The sequence below is a fragment of the Syngnathus floridae genome, chromosome 8, assembly GCF_059516105.1.
Source record: "Syngnathus floridae isolate MCC-2025c chromosome 8, RoL_Sflo_1.0, whole genome shotgun sequence".
Taxonomy (NCBI): domain Eukaryota; kingdom Metazoa; phylum Chordata; class Actinopteri; order Syngnathiformes; family Syngnathidae; genus Syngnathus; species Syngnathus floridae.
The window spans coordinates 2,312,388-2,330,070 of record NC_142420.1 but is presented as its reverse complement, the minus strand read 5'-3'; the positions used below and the strand labels follow the sequence as shown (position 1 = coordinate 2,330,070).

Here is a 17,683-nt window from a genome sequence, read left to right as displayed (position 1 = left end):
CCATTGGACCAGATAGCATTCAATCAAAATAGTGGACGGGTTCTTACTGCTGGATGGAAGCCTGATGTCATAATAGAGCGAAAGATGAAATTACAAAAACACGAATTAAATAACTAAACTGGGAAAAAAATTCTACCCCAGTAAATTATTTTTAGTGGAGAAAAAGATTTTCTCAGCAATTCAGTAACAACAGAAGGCCGATGTTGAAAACATAAAATCAATAATAAAAATAAAATTAAAAAATTGTCATCGCTAAAACACAAACATAGACAGAAATTCAAACAGGTTTATTGTCATGAAAGCAAGAAACAAACATATTAATTGCGGGCACATGACGATTATGGGGTGAACTAGTTTTTTTTTTTTTAGAAAAAGTGGCGGATTTCTTCAGTGCATCCTTGACAATTTGATGGCGTCGCCCGAGCGGCAATTTGTTCATAAATAAAATTGAGGAAAAATAATAAAGACAGCAGTAGTTGTAGTTTGGGAAATACAAATGAAAAGAGCTTGTGAGGTCCGTTTTTGTTTGGATGCAAAAGGTTTGATTCCTTCTCTCACTCCACTTTGCTGTAGGCGTCGGCGTGGCCCAGAACCTTCTTCCTCTGTCGGATCATGTGGAAGTAGAGCTGAGGGAACACTGCCGAGGGGAGAAACAACCAAGAACACTTTGTTGGCTCGTGTGTCGTTATGAAGACAAAATGGACGTCAGCTTCAATAAGGTATTGGCACACAGCCAAACCAAAATTTTGTCTACTAAATTTGAACCCCGTTTACCAGATAGAGGGACATTTTGGTGGACTTACATGGAATGTAGGAGATCATGACCAGGATGAGGAAGGAGTAGTAGTCGAAGGAGAAGTTGTACTTGTTGGGTAGCGTGACCGAGTACAGGCCTGTCTTCTGCACGTGGGGCAGCGCCGCATAGATGGTCAGAAGCTCGCCGCTCACGCCCATCGGGTACAGCACGATGAAAAAGGTGTACCTGTGACAAAAAGCCGAGATCACACCATGTCTCATTTTATCTCTTGACGGCAAGAATGTTGTCCGTGGGTCCTACCTGGCCCACTTGATGAGGTAGGGCAGATGATTGAGCAGGCTGAAGGTGTAGAAAGAATAGCGGATGATCTCAGTGATGGTCCAGGCGCTGACAAAGAGCAGCACGCTGTCCTCGCTCTGCACCTGCACACCGAGCCAACGGAGGTGAGAAGATCTTTTGTCCCATGGTGGGGGGTCCTCCACGCAGAACCATGCGGGTTTGGCTCACAAATCTCAAATCGGATGTTAGGTCATAAACAGAAAGTAGCAATGGTCTACATTTCCAACGTGCTGATCATGTCGAAATTCTCTTTGGTCAAGTCAATCAACCTGTCCGTCAATCAACCCACACAGCAAATCATTGCGTTCATTCCCACGAGACGACGTCACTGACTTACGTTGCTCACGACTCCGACACCTCCTACAGCCAGCGCATCAAAAGTATTCATCAAGTGGCAGCTTTTGCATTGCGCTGTGATTATTCCCACGCGTGTGTGCGCGCGCTCTCACCTCTCTGACGCTATGCGTGACGGCCCACGTTAGAAAGACGCGGGACATGACCTGGAAGCCGGTCAGGACGACGGATGACGGCACAATCCCTGTTAAAAAAAAAAAAAAAAAAACAGTTGCATGCTGTTAATAATGATTACGCCAATGTAGCACCCCTTAGTGGCCAAAGAAATTTTCCCATAAATGGATTATATTAGGCTATATAAATTTGAAGTGAGATAAAGATGGAGGCAGAACTCACCAACAGCGCAGTGTACAATCTGTGAAGGGAAAGAAAAGGATCTAATAAGAGTCTCTTTTTTATTATCATTTCAGTCTTAGATGAATCTGCAGACCTCCAAGACGGCGCCGGTCTGAAAGAACTTGAGGGGTTTCTCAATGGAGTAGTAAAGGCCGTGGTAGCTCCCTCTGGCCAGGTAGGCTCGCACCAGACCCACGGCAATCACCAGCCACCTGCAACACATGTATAAAGTATATACTACACGATGAAGTGAGTGAGTGGAGGCAAAGAAAAACCAAAATGTGGTCCAACTGGTTGGCACAGTGTGAAAATTGTGCAATAATTTACACATTTTATCTGAAATGTTTTATTTGCAAGTACAATTCATTGTGTTCATTATTTTAATTTATCTAAATCAATCCAAATAGAATAGCTTAATAGATGACTAAAGCAAATTATTATAGTAAATACACAAAAGAACAAATCTCTACGCGCATGCGCAACCATGCTCCCTAAGGTTAATCCGCGTTAATAAATGACTGGGAGGCAAATTCGAAGTTCATATAAAATCACAACAGCTTGCATTATCACTAATGAGTATATTAAAGGTAAATTCTCACATTTAAATTATGACTGATCATAATTGCAGCCATTCTCAACAGTGCAGCCTGTGCTCCACATTAGCATCATGCTAGCTTACCCCGCTGTCATAACAACATTGTAGATGACTAAATAAGCGGTGCACAAGGCACCGGGTCCCTTCTTTTTATCCGGGGCTCCGTTGCCGTGAGCCGCCTTGCTGGCCCCCGAAGCAGCTGCCGACATGACTGCAAGAGAGCGAATCCGTCAGACGATCTTTGGCCCTGGAAGGTGGCCGCTGTCACGGCGGAAAAACTACAGGAGGCGAGACACAGAAGTGACGTCACGCATTGGCCTCTCGACCGACCGCTTTGGTTTCCCTTCTTTGTCTCATTATCATCATAAGGGATTATTATTATTATTATTAGTCAATATAAAATATATTGTTAAATGATTGCGAGTAATAATAACTAGAGGATCTGAAAGCAGAAAGTGGTGTCACATGACGAGCTCGTTACGTTTTGTCACCCGCATTCTGACAAGAATAGTTAAATTTTAATTACTGTAAATTTGAATATTTCCATAATTCCGGCAGCGATATTTATGTATTATCGTGTTATGAAGTAATCAATTGCACTCAACAACCTAAAGTTATATGTATTTACAAATACAGAATGCAGAAATTTGGATTGATAAATTAATCAACTAATAAATTTAAATTACGATAAGATGAATAATTAATTGAAATCACTTGCTTGGTAATTACGCGGTATTTATTGCAGGTCTTTTGATGACAGTAATGTGCTATTTCAGTTTGGCAGCCGAAAAGCAACAAAGTTAAAAACAAAAAAAAAAACAAAAAAACGGTCAGGCATCGCCAGAGACGACTAAGTTTCCGGAAGTCCTACGAGCGTGACTTCACAGGACAAGGAAGCGTTATTTATTTTGTTCTTTTTTTTCGTCTAACTTGGCTGACAACACCGCTTAACCGCTTGGATACCATCTTTTAACTCTTTATTATGCCCTTTTTTGCCTCAAACCCATTTGACCAAGATGTGGGTAAGTGAATTGCTGCTTTTGTTTTGATGCATAGAGGTCCACTTGTTGCTAATGTTAGCTAGAGTTTCTTTATTGTTGACTGGCGACTTTTTAAGTGACCGTCGACAGCTACAAAGTGTCATGTCGGTGTGTGCAAATGGAGATTAAACGATCAAATTCTCATTAACGAGTTGCTTTCAAGACGTAAAGCGAATGGAATACAAACACACTGGCCATTCCTTAATATGTGTCATGATCACCTGATTGGAATTAGGTCAGCAAAAAACGGATAGACACTCAAAGCTTTATAACCCAAACTAAACATTGGATTCAATATGGATCATATTAAACGTGTCATGTCAGTTACACATTGGTATTGACACTGCAACAAAAAGTTTTGTATTTTTAGCCCACCCTGTATATTAAAATCTTGTGTTCATTTGCAGAGAAGGCGACCAATGAAGCCAACACGACAGAAGAATGGACGGTTATTATGGACATCTGCGACAGAATTGGAACGACAACTAATGGGTACACATTGAGTGGCAAAAAAAAACCAACACGGCCATAACATCTCCATGATTTCTGTGTTTATTCTGGGCATTTATTTCTAGTCGTGATTTCTCTGCTGTTTTCTTGAATGCAGACCTAAAGATGCGCTGAGGTCCATCACAAAGAGACTGAACCACAAAGTACCTCATGTGGCCATGCAGGCCCTCAATGTGAGTTTTTTGGTACATGTATCATGTCATCATCAAAGACACACTATGACATCAGCCCTTTGCCACAGCAAAACTTTATTGTGCATAATAGAATGTATCGGTCACTGGCAAAGAAAACAAACTGCATCACCACCTTATGAGCCATCAAAGACACAATACCACAAACAATTAGCATTTTTCCCAGAATTCAACATTGACTTCGTGATTTGTAAAATACTATTGTAACTTTTACCTTTACAATTACAAATGGAATAACTCTCTGCACTTTTCATAATTAATAGTACATCATTTAAAATCATTTTAAGAACGAAATACACAATAGCGAGAACATGTTTTGAAAAAATATTAAAAATATATATTTATTAATAAAAAATTATATATTAATAAATTATATATTAATAAAAAATATATATTTTCATTTTGCCCACAAACAAGTGGTTTTTTTTTTATGGCTGGAATAACAAATTGTTAGTCGTGTGACTGTGAAAGTCGTTTTGTCTTTCAGTTGCTGGCCGCATGCGTGTCCAACTGTGGCAAAATCTTCCACTTGGAGGTCTGCTCACGGGAGTTCATGGGTGATGTGCGCAGCATGCTGAGCAAAGTACGTGCACTCTTTGGAAGCATGCATACATGTCATCGAAGGAGTCTCGAATGGAGCCGGCTCCGAACGAAGATTGTAACGTGCGATTGCGTTGGCTACAGCAGGCGCACCCGAATATGTGCGACAAGCTGAAGGAGCTGATGCTGGAGTGGGCTGACAACTTCCAGGGGGATCCTCAGCTCAGCCTGATGGGCGCCACCATCAAGACGCTGAAAGAGGACGGCATCAGCTTCTCGTCGGCGTCCTCGCAAGTAAGTTACCTGGGAGTTCAAATGCAGTTTCTCAGAGGACAGTTTGACATTTTTACATCAGGCCAGATGGTTTGAAGGCGGACAGTTGTTGACAGCAAGCATCGGCGGCCAACCTCTCTCACCCTTTTGTTGACCTTCTCTTCCTGTGTACTCCGCAGGGGTCCGGCGGGAGGGACGGCAGCTCTCCTGCCGGGAGCAAAGCCCCGGATGACGACGATGACGATGACCTGACCAAAGGTAGATTCATGCGTGCACAAAGTTTGTTTGATTGTGTTTGTATTCTTCTTCACTTCTTCTTCAGTATTTGTGTCCTCTATGTTCTGACTTGTTTTTCCCTCGCCTGACAGCCATCGAGCTGTCCCTGCAGGACCAGAAGCACGATGCCGGCGATCCCCCCGGTTACGATCTGGCGAGGGAAGTGCGCAAGGTCCGAGCGCTGTACGACTTTGAAGCGGCCGAGGACAACGAGCTCACCTTCAAAGCCGGAGAGATTATCCTGGTCTTGGACGACAGGTTAGGATGGCATCTTTGTGACTTTCTGGTTCAAATTTATAATAATGCTGAGGTAAATTGGGAATTCAATTTCTCAATTTGTCTGGTGGCTTTTGCTCCTGCAGTGATCCAAACTGGTGGAAAGGCGAGAACCACCTTGGCGTGGGTCTGTTCCCATCTAATTTTGTCACCAGCAGCCTGAACACCAGCCTGAACACTGAATCAGAAACAGGTCAGTAGCGCCCTCTGCTGGAGCACTTGAAGTGTTGCAAGGTTTTGACTCCTTTTTTTTTTCCCTACCACAGTGTCTTCAGGTGAGAAAGTGGTCGATTCTGAGGAGTTGATTGCCCAACCCGAAAGTGAACCTGCGTCCATCTTCATTGATGAGGTTTGAGTGGAATATTCTTGATAATGTGTGACTTCTCTCACTAGTTAATTTCACAATCACAGCAACCTTGCACACAGAACGTTCTCGGAAATGCGCATTTTCAAGCAAACACGCCAAACGTCCTTTATTTGCCGTCGCAGGCAAAGATGGACAGATCATTGGCACTGCTGCAGAACCTTGACCCGGCAGATCAGACCTCAGACCCGCTTGAGCTGATCCAGCTGGAAGGTATGAAGCCTCACCCTCGTGTCAACCCGCACGCCGTTTTTGATGATGCTTCTTCCACCTGTGTGTGATTGAACAGACGCTTGCGAGCAGATGAACCCCATTATCGACGAGAAGCTAGATGAACTCGACCGGTAAGAAGAATCGATCTTGACCTAATCGCTGCCGGTCGCTCAAATAACCTGGCTCCTTCTTGTGACAGGAAACACTCTGAGCTGTCGGAGCTCAACGTGAAGGTTCTGGAAGCTCTGGAGCTGTACACCAAACTTATGAACGAGTCCCCCCTGTACCAGTCCTACTCCAAGATGGCCCAGTACGGATCGGCCGCCCCCGCAACCACCATGCAGGTCAGAACAAGCCGCGCGCATAAGTGGAAAAGGCAAGTTGCCAAGTCATCTCATCTCTTGCCTTGTGATGCGTGACGAGTCAATAAAACGCCGGCGAGCAAATTGTCACGGTTGACGGACAGGTGGAAGGCAGACGTAAATGTTGTCAAGCAGAATTTTTGATTTTATGCCATCTTGACTCTTATGTTCTTGTTTTGGCTGTCTGCAAAGTGAGGGAGCTTTTTTTTTTTTTTTTTGATCCCCGGCGAGTGGGCCGCCACTGCTTTCCTGTCTCGGCCTCTTTTATTTTCAGTGATTGATGTTGGCCTTCTTCCCTGGAGATTTTGGAATGTCCTCTTCATTGGGCAGCAAGCGCGTACCCTCATTCCTGCTCCTTCAACCGTAACGGGAAAAATACACCAGTCCTCAGTTTCAAATGTCAAGCGTTTTTCTTTTAAAAATACTTTATTATAAAAAAAGGTGTATGTAATCTTATGATCTTGACAATTTGAAACCTACTGATTCTTTCTAATGCTCACTTCAGGGTTATGCCAGCCAAGCCACGGCCGCCGCCACAGCGGCGCCTTACATGCCCCAAGGGATGCCCCCACCTCAGGCCTACAATTTGCCCAACGACCAGCAGGGGGCGCTGCATTCACTGCCCAACAACTGCCAAGCTGCAGTGCCAACCTACATGAGGTAAGAAGGAAATCACTCTTATTTGATCTCACAATGAATTCATCCAAAAATATCGCCCGTTGCGTCGACAGCAGCGGCATGGGCTCCCATCACCAATACGTCAACCAGGCAGCCGGCGGCGCCGTTTACTCGCAAATGCCCGTCGACATGTCGGCCTACCAGAGCGGCGCCGGGCCGCCCGTGTCCTACCCTCCTCCTGCTGCTGCCCCGCAGCACCAACAACAACACCAGGTGCAAGGGGCATACTACCAACAGCCCCTCCTCTGAACACAACAGTAACTACGACCCATGTGCGTGTGTCTGTGTTTGTCTTGGCCTGATGACTACTTCCTGGCGAAAACGGTCCCAGTGGTGAGGATGGACACGCTCATTTTCCCACCTTTTTGACTTTTAACACCAAACTTTTTTTTCTTTTTAATTGTCAACCAGCGGTTGATGTCGACCCCCCACTGTGTAGCCCCTTTCATGCTGGCTGACAAATTCAGGAAAAGGCTTTTTCCAGTGTAGCTATCCCAAAGGATTTGTTCATAGTTGACTTGCGAATGTAACTTGGTATCACAAGCCCCTTTCATGCTGCCAGTCATGCTTTTTGTGTTGCTGTTTTGTGTAAAAGGAAGCATCAAAATGAATATCATCTGACTCTAAAGCAATCATCAACCCGATCAAAATCAGCAGTCATCCATTTTCTACCCCCCTCAGCTGGTCCCTGTGCTGTACAGCGATACTATTCTTTTTGTGTATTTTCTCTGTACAGTCGCTCCTTAGCTGTGTACATGTTACCACTGGAGGCCTTGTCCACCTGCGTACCAACACAAGTGTGGCTCAGGTGTGCTGCTACTGCTTGTGAATTATGATTAATAATAATATATGTGTATATATATTCCAAAAAAGTGCTCTTCTACCATTTTATAACTTCAAAAATGTTATTCCAGTTAATAAAAAAAATAAACACAGTGTGGCTTTTTTCTTTGTAAGCACGTCTAAAATGGTGGCTTGTTAACTGGTCATCATTTATTCACCCGGAGTGACCTTTTCATAAAGCAGCCTTGCTCTTCTCTTCGTGAGGACACGCCACGGGGGATCCTTCGGATCGATCGTTTTGCCGTCTGTCGCTTTTGTTCCCTTTTTTATTTTGATTAATTTTTGTTGCATGTGCTGCACTCGGTGTTTGTTTTAAAGTCCTCTATAAATACAGCTGTGTAGTATACAGTATATATAAAATTATGCACGATGTAGTATTTAATGAGTAAATAGAAATAAGTCGTGACATACGTGCGGTCCATGAACGCATCAGCACCGGATGCAAACTCGTCGTGATGTTTGGTGTGGTCAGTGAACGCATCACGAGCAGTGAGGCTGGGCTGTCCGCCACTTTCCATCCTCAGCATCATTCCGCACGGACGGGCCAAGGACCTCCCATCGTTATCAAGGCGGAATCAAGCTGGAGCCGGCGGTGGCGTCGGGTCCCCACGCCGGGCAGCAACCACCGGAGTGGAGCGGTGCCGAGCGGCAGCCTCCGCCCTGGACCGACGAGCTGGCAGACATGTCCCGGCACATCTACGGTAGACACGGGCCAACGGACGCAACGCACAAGGCGGCCTTCCAGGTACGTTAAAACATTTTTCATAAACTATTATAATGGCCGGATTGATATGTTGCGGGTTCATATGGGGACTCAACTTTATCAGTCGGACCTGATGGCATAAAGTCACTGCTTATGAAGTTGTGTGGAATAAGGTGGTCAAATCATTAGGAACAGCACCATTTGTCTTTTAAAGTCAACATAATGACGTATTTATAATTAAAGCCAATTAATATATGATAAGCATATTTTTCTGCGTAGGGGAGAAAAGCCATTAATTACTGCCCCTCGCAGACCCCCCCGCAGTCACCCCAGGTGCAGACCCCTCTCATGTTTAAGTAGGGCAAAAGATAACGACTGGCAAATAGCAGGAATATTGGCAACCTAAATTAACATTTTCTTAATTACTTTGTGCGTGGAAATGTCCATTTTTCCATGTCTGCTTTTGTTGGGTTTCAGGTGAACGGAGCTACCTACTCCAGGAGGAGTCGACTGAAGCGATCGGATGGCAGCACCACATCTACCAGCTTCATCCTCAGACAGGTACCACCTGCTTCCCTTTTTACATGCACGCCCTTTAGCGCCTCTGGCGGCTGGAATTTACCCCGCCCGTCTTCTCCGTGGCACCACAAGGCGCTCTAAAACACCCATCAGGCTGTCAGATTGATTTTCTTTTCCTGGTATTTAAGAATGGGAAAAAAAAGACTCAGTATTAATTTGTAAAATTGCCATTTTATCAGTTATTTCAGATGTTATTTTAGTTTTTTTTTTAATCAAATATTTAAATGTTGATTTTTTTTTTAATCATATACACAATTATTTATATTGGTATTGGCATCACTTACCATGTCTCACTCTCTTTCACTTTCTCTCTATCTCTCTCTCTTTTACACACACACACACACGCAATGAGATTACACAGCAGTCCTGTAGTGAGCTTGTTTGCTGACGGGAGAAAACGCTGCCTTCACTCTAGAAGAAGAGAAAATATATTCTTCTGCTTGTCTTGTGTGTGTTTGTGTGTGTGAGTGAGGGGAAATAGAATTTTCTGGTAGATGTATGACGACTTATACCCGTATGGATTTGATGACTGGGAGTCGGTGAGTCTACGGCGCATGTCGATGTCTTCTCCTGTCCTAACCACAACTTTATTTACAAATAATTTGTATACACAACAATTCACCTTTAAACTGTGTTTCTGCAGGATTATGAGGGTCATGCTGTCGGAATAGAAATAATATTTTACTACCACAAAGTTATTTAATTGTCATAATCAAGTTTTTGTTTTTTTTATTTGACCAAAGAAGGTATTTCAGGAAAAATAAAATGATTATGCTGTAAGAACAATTTTATTAAAGTTGCTGGATTCTTAAAAGTGTAGTCACTGTAGTGAGTGTGCGCTATTTTTAGAGAATGCTGGTTAGCGTAGCGATGACCGCTCGTACATGCCGTCAGACAAGAATGCTTTTAACCTTTGAACTCCACTTGGCCCTCAGACACAAGAAGAAATCGAGATAATTTTCAAGTGTCATGCTACGCTAACCACTTCAATGCTATCAGGGCCAGATTGTATTGTGTGTGTGTGTGTGTGTACATAGTTGCTGACGGTTGTCATAACAACACCCCCCCCCCCCCTTGTTTGCAACTATGGGATGTTTGAAGCGTGCCGGTGACGGCCGCCATTGTGTTTCCACGCTTTGATTACGGCCTCGTGAAAATACAGCCGTCATGAAATAAACATTAGCTCACACCTTCTTTTTTCTTCTTTGGTTTTCCAGGGTTCCGCCGACTCGTACGCGAGCCGACCATCCGACTCGGACGTTTCCCTGGAGGAGGACAAGGAGGGCGCCAGGCAGGAGCGCGAGCAGCAGGCGCAGATCCAGCTGGAGAGGGCCAAGGTCCGTTTCCATACGCAGGTGCCTGCTTCTCTTATCGTGTGAGTTTCTCGAATTTGTTGTGATGCAGACCAAAGCGGTGGCGTTCGCCGTGAGGACAAACGTCAGCTACTGCGGAGCTCTGGACCAGGATGTCCCCGTAGGAGGCACCGCTGTCTCCTTTGATGCCAAGGACTTTCTTCACATCAAAGAGGTCTCATCATTTTTTTCTCCCCAAATGAATAAACTGTATCTAAACCCGTTGGTCTCTTCTGCAGAAGTACAATAACGAGTGGTGGATCGGTCGCTTGGTGAAAGAAGGCTGTGACGTGGGCTTCGTTCCGAGTCCTCTCAAGCTGGAAAACATTCGGCTGCAGCACGACACCAAGCGAGGACGCTTCCAAGGGTCCAGCACACTCTCCTTTTTCGTAACTTCACTCCATTGAAACGATATTATTAGAATTGATGTTCTTTTTTCCACTTTTGGTGCAGCGGTCACAAGTCCAGTGGGAACTCGTCGTCCAGTTTAGGAGACATCGTGTCCTTCAAGGGGACACCAAACAGTGCAGGTTGTTCCAAACTAGTTCTGATTTGGTGTTAACTGGTCTGATTGAGTCTTAGCTTTATCGTCCTCATTCCGACTTTTCTTGTCATCAACAGGAAAGCTGAAACAAAAAGTGGTGAGTTGGACATGATCGTGATTTTTGTGCGCAAATGATGCACTTTTCGTCATGCGTTTAGGCGGAGCACGTGCCCCCGTATGACGTGGTCCCCTCCATGAGGCCAATGGTCCTGGTGGGCCCGTCGCTCAAAGGCTACGAGGTACCTATGACATCATGATCATTAATATTTCATAATCATCATCACGGCGGAAGCGGGTTGGGGCGGTGCAGGGAGTCGGTTGTCATGGAGTCCCCATCCCTCCCCCCTCCCCTTTGCTGCCATCGCCATGGAAACACTCGCCTGTGTAAACGTGCACAAAGAGAATATGAAAACATTTGAAATGCGGGAAGGATGATAAAAGTACTCAAGGCCGCGTGAAACCTTTATCTGTGCAGGTAACCGACATGATGCAGAAGGCGCTCTTTGACTTCCTGAAGCACCGCTTCGACGGCAGGTGAGCGAGCCCCCGGCAGCCAAACGCGTGACGTGATGGAGGCGTTGCCTGACCGAGCGGCCGCACGTTGCCTCGGCAGGGTCTCCATCACCAGGGTAACGGCTGACATATCCTTGGCCAAGAGGTCAGTACTAAACAACCCCAGTAAGCGCGCCATCATTGAGAGGTCCAACACCCGCTCCAGCATCGGTAACGCCTCGCTCAATGATGTGCATGTGTCTCGGAGGTGACTTTGACATGTCTTGGGTGTATCGCTGAGGGTTCCTTTGATGTGTCTTGCGTCTCGAGTTGTCTTGAATGTGTCTTCAAAGTAGCGGTGTCTGATGTGTCTTTGAGGTATTGTGGATGGGGTGTGTCTTTGACACTGTGTCTTTGTTGTATCTTTCATGTTTTAGATGTGATCTTTGAGATGTGTTAAGTGATTTGGACGTTGTCTTGAGTGGTCTTTAATGTGTGTCTTTGATAGCGTATTTGATGATTAATGTTTTGGTGTGTCTTAGTGATGCTTTGATGTCCTAGGTGTGTATTTGATGTGTCTTAGGTCTGTCTTATTTATGTGCCTTTTTGTCTTTGATTAGAGGAGATGATGTTTTATAAGTCTCGGTGATGTGTCTTGGATGAATTTGACATCTGTGACATGTCTTGAGTGTTGCTTTGATGTATGCTTGCCTTAATGATAGTTTATACGTCTTGGTTATCTCTGAGTGGTCTTGCATGTGTTTGACTGTGTCTGAGGCATGTCTCTGTAGTTTATTTAAAATGTCTTTGATAAATCTTGGATTGTCTTGGATGCATTTATGAGCTTGGATGTGTCTTAGCAGTGTCTTTGATGTGTCTGGATGTCTCAGATTTTGATATGATTTGGTTATGTCTTGGACAAAGTTTGCTTTTCACGTGTCTTGAAGCTGTCTTTGACGAGTTTATAAGTTCTCCTTGACATGTCTTTGGGCGTAGCCGAGGTGCAGAGCGAGATCGAGCGCATCTTTGAGCTGGCGCGTTCGCTGCAGCTGGTAGTGCTGGATGCCGACACCGTCAACCACCCAGCCCAGCTCATCAAGACCTCCTTGGCGCCCATCTTGGTCCACGTCAAAGTGTCTTCTCCCAAGGTGAGAGCCGGCGGATATAAGAAGGTCTGCCGACGCTGTGTGTGGCTTGTGCACCTTTAGGTCCTCCAACGTCTCATCAAGTCTCGAGGCAAATCTCAAAGCAAACACTTGAATGTGCAGCTGGTGGCGGCCGAAAAACTTTCCCAGTGTCCTTCTGTAGGTACCCACAGTTCTTCACCGCAGTTTTTCCACGTGATTTTTCCGTCACTTGTGCTCGTCCGTTCACTCGTGGCAGGAGATGTTTGACATCATCCTGGACGAGAACCAGCTGGAGGACGCCTGCGAGCACCTGGCCGACTACATGGAGGCGTACTGGCGAGCCACGCACGCCCCCTCCATTAACACTACGCCGGGACGCAACCTGAGCTCCACCGCGCTCTCGCCATATCCCGCCGTCATTCAGGTCAATTATAATAATAATTTGTAATAATAATAATAATTATCCTCCAAAACGTGCTGCTTGAATCCAAACAGGCCCAACGTAAGCGCAACATCAACCCGAACGCAGAATCACCAGTGGAGCGTCGCAGCCTGATGCCGGCTGACCAGAACCTGCAGAACGAGCGCGCCAGGATGAGTCTTCGCCGGTTGTCGTCGGGTTCCCAGCACAACTGCGACCAGTCGCCTCTGGTGGAGGAGGACCTCTTCCTCCAAGACCCGTACCAGGACGCTTACCAGCCTCACCGCATGATCTGAAACCATCTCCAGGAAGCAAATGACAGACTGTATGATGATCGTGATGTCCTAGAGATACTATTTATTTTGTTAGCAATATATTGCAGAGCTTTTTTTGTATTGTAATATCAATAAGTACAGCAATGTGATTATGTTGGAGTGTTTTTATATTTGCTTACTATCCTCGATTGAACTCGCACCAACTTGTAGGCATTCATATTAATGTACAGTGGTAACTTAGACTTAAATCACTTGTACGTCAAATCAACTTTTCTTGTTGTAATTCAATCAAAATAACATTAATCACTTCCAGTTCTCACCAAAATATGTAACAGTGTATTATAATAGGAAAAATAGAGCCCTACAGTATTGTACTTTCTAAAAACATGCAGCAATAGCTTAATTAAATCGAATTTAAAGAATGAAGGTGTTTGCATCGTGACTGATTTCATGCTTTAATTCAATGGACATTGTGTGATCACTTTCACATATCACATTATATCATGATATTCAATTGTTTTCCTGGTGTGCTAGAGATATGCAATATTAGATTTAATGAGTTATTTTTTTCCGTTTTTTTATTGTTAATTCTATTTCCAAGCCAAAAATGATTAACTAATCATCAATCCCTGCAAACCATGCTGCGGACTCTTGTCACTGCGCATGCGTGTTGACTGCAATCGAGTCCGACGCGCTACTCTCAGCTGACATTTGCGCTAGCACATTAGCCACCGCGCTAGCTCCGCTACGCCGCTCCCTTTCCGGCAAATTCGTCCACTTTCCCCCTTAATTCCATCTCCTACGTGAAATACACAGGTGCGGCGTGGGTTTGTCAGCATTCTGTATGGCGTTAAATCGGCCATGGCGCTTGCGTACAAACACCTTGATGATAGCCCCCTTGCGCTAATTAGCATTTAGGCTAGCTCGCTAGGGAAGTTCCGAGGTTAGCACGGCGCTTCACCTTTTCCAGCCATGGGAATACTTTTCACCAAGTTATGGAGGCTTTTTAACCACCAAGGTAAGAAGAATTACGCCGTTTGGAGACATGTTGAGAGCTAGTGGACGTGATGCTATCAGGCCTGCGCTAGCAAACACACACACACACACACACACACACACACACACACACACACTCACACACATCGTACATCTGTCTTCAATGGAATGCAAGCAGACCTTTCATTAGGTACACCCTTTACTGTATTACAAATCAATATAACACACATTTTCTCGTGGATATGATTGGTGAGTGTACCTAATGTAGTGGCCTCCTCATAGGTGATCGATTATTGTGTTTGCTGACCTGCAGGAATGTTGATTAATTCAAAAGGTAGCAAAACTCTACAAGGTGTTCATATAAAGTGAAAGTATTGTGTGATAAAAGTAGCAGTCGTTATTATGATAATAATGTCAAAATATTAAACGAGAAGAAAAGATGGAGCAGCCCAAGGATGAAAGTTTTTTTTGTGTGATTTTAGAAAATTATATAAGAAAATGAATGTGTTGGAATTCCGTCAAAATGTAAGATGCAGAATAGCACGACTCAGCATTTTTTGATAAAGCTGTAATCAGTGTCATCTTTTGTCTTCCAGAGCACAAAGTCATCATTGTCGGTCTGGACAACGCTGGCAAGACCACCATTCTTTATCAGTTGTGAGTAGTTTAACTTTGGTATCATTTATATGAATCAACTTTTGATGGGTGGGGGCTGAACAAGTACGTAAAAGTGGAAAAATCGAGGGCATGGCGCCAAAGTTTGGTCATTCTGAGGCTTTTCCGTGAAGATGATGTACATGCATTCCATTATTTTTATTTGTTTTTTGTCACAGCTCCATGAATGAGGTAGTGCACACGTCCCCCACCATCGGTAGCAACGTGGAGGAGATCGTCGTGAACAACACGCACTTCCTCATGTGGGACATCGGCGGGCAGGAGTCATTGAGGTCATCGTGGAATACCTACTACACAAACACAGAGGTAGCAATTCATTTCTTCTTTTTTTCTGAATTTCCCTTCTAAGGCTAAATTAAGAATGAAATTAATTTGATCTTATTGGACTGATTCAGTGATTAATATATGTGTCCACCAGATGGTGCTATTTCTCCCTTATCAGAGCCTGCAATTAATTTTTAGTCTTTTGGGTTTCTGCAGCTACTGAAATGATTCTACTTGGAAAATATGAAGGAGATATGTGTTTGCTTGCGTTGTAGTTTGTGATCGTGGTGGTGGACAGCACCGACAGGGAAAGAATCTCAGTGACCAAAGAGGAGCTCTACAGGATGCTAGCACATGAGGTAGGAGACAGCACACGCAGACACGCATGTTGGAATATTAGGATGAATGTTGCATTCATATGTGGCGCAGGACCTGAGGAAAGCAGGCCTCCTGGTGTTCGCCAACAAGCAGGACGTGAAGGGCTGCATGTCGGTGGCCGACATCTCGCACAGCCTGCAGCTCACCGCGGTTAAAGACCACCAGTGGCACATCCAAGCCTGCTGCGCCCTCACCGGAGAAGGGTGAGCGACATGCTAACCGCACGCTAAATACGACAACACGATTCAAGTCGCATATCTAAAGTCACGTCTTTCTTTGCCGTCTTCATCTCCAGCTTGTGTCAGGGTCTGGAATGGATGATGTCACGCCTACGTGTCAGATGATGGCCTCTGCAGCTTCTGAAGCTGGACTCCGATCGTGATGAGGAAGCTGGCTTGTGCTGAGCCTTTCCTCCTCCACCAAGCTATTTTGAGGACCTTCTCTCTGTCTTGTGTGATAATTTATTGGACCGAGGACTTTATTTAAAGTGCACGCTTTTTCCTTTCAACAAGATGGAGGTCCTCCTGCAGCCCCTTGCGGCCTTGAAATAGTATTCCCGGAGCAGCGACCCGGTTTCCGGTCCAGTATTGTTTTATCACAGTGCCTGTAGCAACATGGACGCTCGGTGTGATGATGAGGTGGGACTGGTGGGGCTTTAGTCACACGACTCGGCCCCTGGGGACAAAACCAGTCGATTAAATGTTTTTATCTGTTGATCTCAAATGCGTTCACTGAGAGTTTTCTTTAACAGTGATGTCATCACCACCTCATAGGCCCCGCCCCCTCCTATATTGCTATCAAACGTGAAATCTGTTTCCAAAACAATAACCAGTTTGACAACTGCGTAAGACTCAAAAGTCAACTTCACAAGGTCAGAGCAAGTCCAGACAATCCAACGCGCCCCCTACTGGCAGATATTGATCGCTGCAACCACTCTATCCTGACTCAATTGTTCCTTTTGGTCCATGCGTCAGCGTAAAGGTCACTTTGCAGGTGCCAGCACCCGCAGGCCGAGCCGTCCGTCACCATTAGTTCAAGACGTCGGCCTCTCCTCCAGGAGGATGAGCACGTTGCTATGGAAACGTAGCCGACCAGAGCCCAAACAGCAATGACCTATCCCACCTCGCCCCGCTAGCCCGCCTCATTCTGGACTTCTGACATCACCCACAAAAAAAAAAAATCACAACACGATGCGTCATCTCCGTTTGTTTTTGTCCTCTCATCAGCTGCTGTGTTCTACTGACCCAACAAATATTTCTGCACACAAATTCACTGTAACAGAAAAACATGACACTCTCATGAGTAGACCCACAAAAAAGTCAGAAAAGACGCACAAAGTCAGCCATGTTGGATTTGAAGCATTTTAGAATCAGTTTCCAAGGTTCCTTTTCGTCCATTAAACACATTCATTGCATCAAAATGTGTTCTGCAAGATCTTATTACAGTTTTGTGTTCCAGCAAATGAGGACTGAGCACATTTAATCTCTTATGATCCAAGATTCTCATTCTTCTCACGTTGATTTCACACGTGATAAATGTTTAATGAAGCCTCGCTGTAGGTGTTTATTATATCCTGGGACTGGCTCTTGGCATCCATCTGACTTCATTCCAGACTGGATCCAAAGGGGGGTGTACCTGGACCTTCACCAACCTGAGACTTTTCCTCTCCCACTCCCTTCGATGTTCTAGCAAACCCCCGAAAAGCCCTCAAAGCATTTTGTCAACATCCCAATCCGAAAGGCGTCGTCTTCTTTTCTGCTCTGCTGATGCATTCGGCCTCCCGACAGGTGCTCACCCAAAGGGGATCTCTTTTGGTATATTTAGCGCTTGAAACCCGAGTGACCCCGCTTTGCGATTGGTCACCGGGACCACATGACCACCTGGGTAGAAGTAGCTGTGACTCTGTCACCCAGCGTTTCTCCGGAGGGAA

General features: G+C 45.0%; 4 protein-coding genes across 6 annotated transcripts; 3 read left to right on the top strand and 1 right to left on the bottom strand.

Annotated features, from left to right (window-relative positions):
• Positions 1-272: 272 nt before the first annotated feature.
• On the bottom strand, positions 273-2,707 carry hacd2 (3-hydroxyacyl-CoA dehydratase 2). The gene is made up of 7 exons (XM_088383595.1): positions 2,466-2,707; positions 1,881-1,998; positions 1,787-1,805; positions 1,546-1,634; positions 1,058-1,179; positions 804-982; positions 273-637 (listed from the first exon to the last, which is right to left on the bottom strand). The coding sequence occupies exons 1-7, from the start codon at positions 2,588-2,590 to the stop codon at positions 555-557; spliced, it is 735 nt and encodes a 244-aa protein (XP_088239721.1). The 5' UTR covers positions 2,591-2,707; the 3' UTR covers positions 273-554.
• Positions 2,708-3,223: 516 nt separating this feature from the next.
• stam2 (signal transducing adaptor molecule (SH3 domain and ITAM motif) 2) lies at positions 3,224-8,043 on the top strand. 2 transcript variants are annotated; one of them, XM_088383591.1, is made up of 15 exons: positions 3,224-3,403; positions 3,829-3,913; positions 4,029-4,104; positions 4,610-4,705; positions 4,807-4,956; positions 5,115-5,193; positions 5,304-5,469; positions 5,574-5,680; positions 5,754-5,836; positions 5,977-6,064; positions 6,141-6,195; positions 6,264-6,408; positions 6,932-7,086; positions 7,158-7,317; positions 7,436-8,043. In XM_088383591.1, exons 1-15 carry the CDS (start codon positions 3,364-3,366, stop codon positions 7,439-7,441), a joined length of 1,491 nt encoding a protein of 496 aa, XP_088239717.1. In that variant the 5' UTR covers positions 3,224-3,363; the 3' UTR covers positions 7,442-8,043. The 2 variants fall into 2 exon arrangements, with proteins under 2 accessions (XP_088239717.1, XP_088239716.1); XM_088383590.1 differs by having other exon boundaries at positions 7,158-8,042.
• A 376-nt stretch (positions 8,044-8,419) lies between these two features.
• Positions 8,420-13,853, top strand: cacnb4a (calcium voltage-gated channel auxiliary subunit beta 4a). Of its 2 annotated transcripts, XM_088383592.1 has the most exons (14): positions 8,420-8,692; positions 9,128-9,211; positions 10,447-10,566; positions 10,634-10,756; positions 10,821-10,948; positions 11,035-11,111; positions 11,203-11,222; positions 11,284-11,364; positions 11,601-11,659; positions 11,739-11,848; positions 12,614-12,765; positions 12,826-12,921; positions 13,001-13,168; positions 13,240-13,853. In XM_088383592.1, exons 1-14 carry the CDS (start codon positions 8,630-8,632, stop codon positions 13,459-13,461), a joined length of 1,503 nt encoding a protein of 500 aa, XP_088239718.1. In that variant the 5' UTR covers positions 8,420-8,629; the 3' UTR covers positions 13,462-13,853. The 2 variants fall into 2 exon arrangements, with proteins under 2 accessions (XP_088239718.1, XP_088239719.1); XM_088383593.1 differs by lacking the exons at positions 8,420-8,692; positions 9,128-9,211 and adding an exon at positions 9,603-9,768.
• A 222-nt stretch (positions 13,854-14,075) lies between these two features.
• arl5a (ARF like GTPase 5A) lies at positions 14,076-16,476 on the top strand. The gene is made up of 6 exons (XM_088383597.1): positions 14,076-14,458; positions 15,033-15,093; positions 15,270-15,417; positions 15,651-15,734; positions 15,805-15,956; positions 16,049-16,476. Exons 1-6 carry the CDS (start codon positions 14,413-14,415, stop codon positions 16,095-16,097), a joined length of 540 nt encoding a protein of 179 aa, XP_088239723.1. The 5' UTR covers positions 14,076-14,412; the 3' UTR covers positions 16,098-16,476.
• The last annotated feature ends 1,207 nt before the right edge of the window (positions 16,477-17,683 follow it).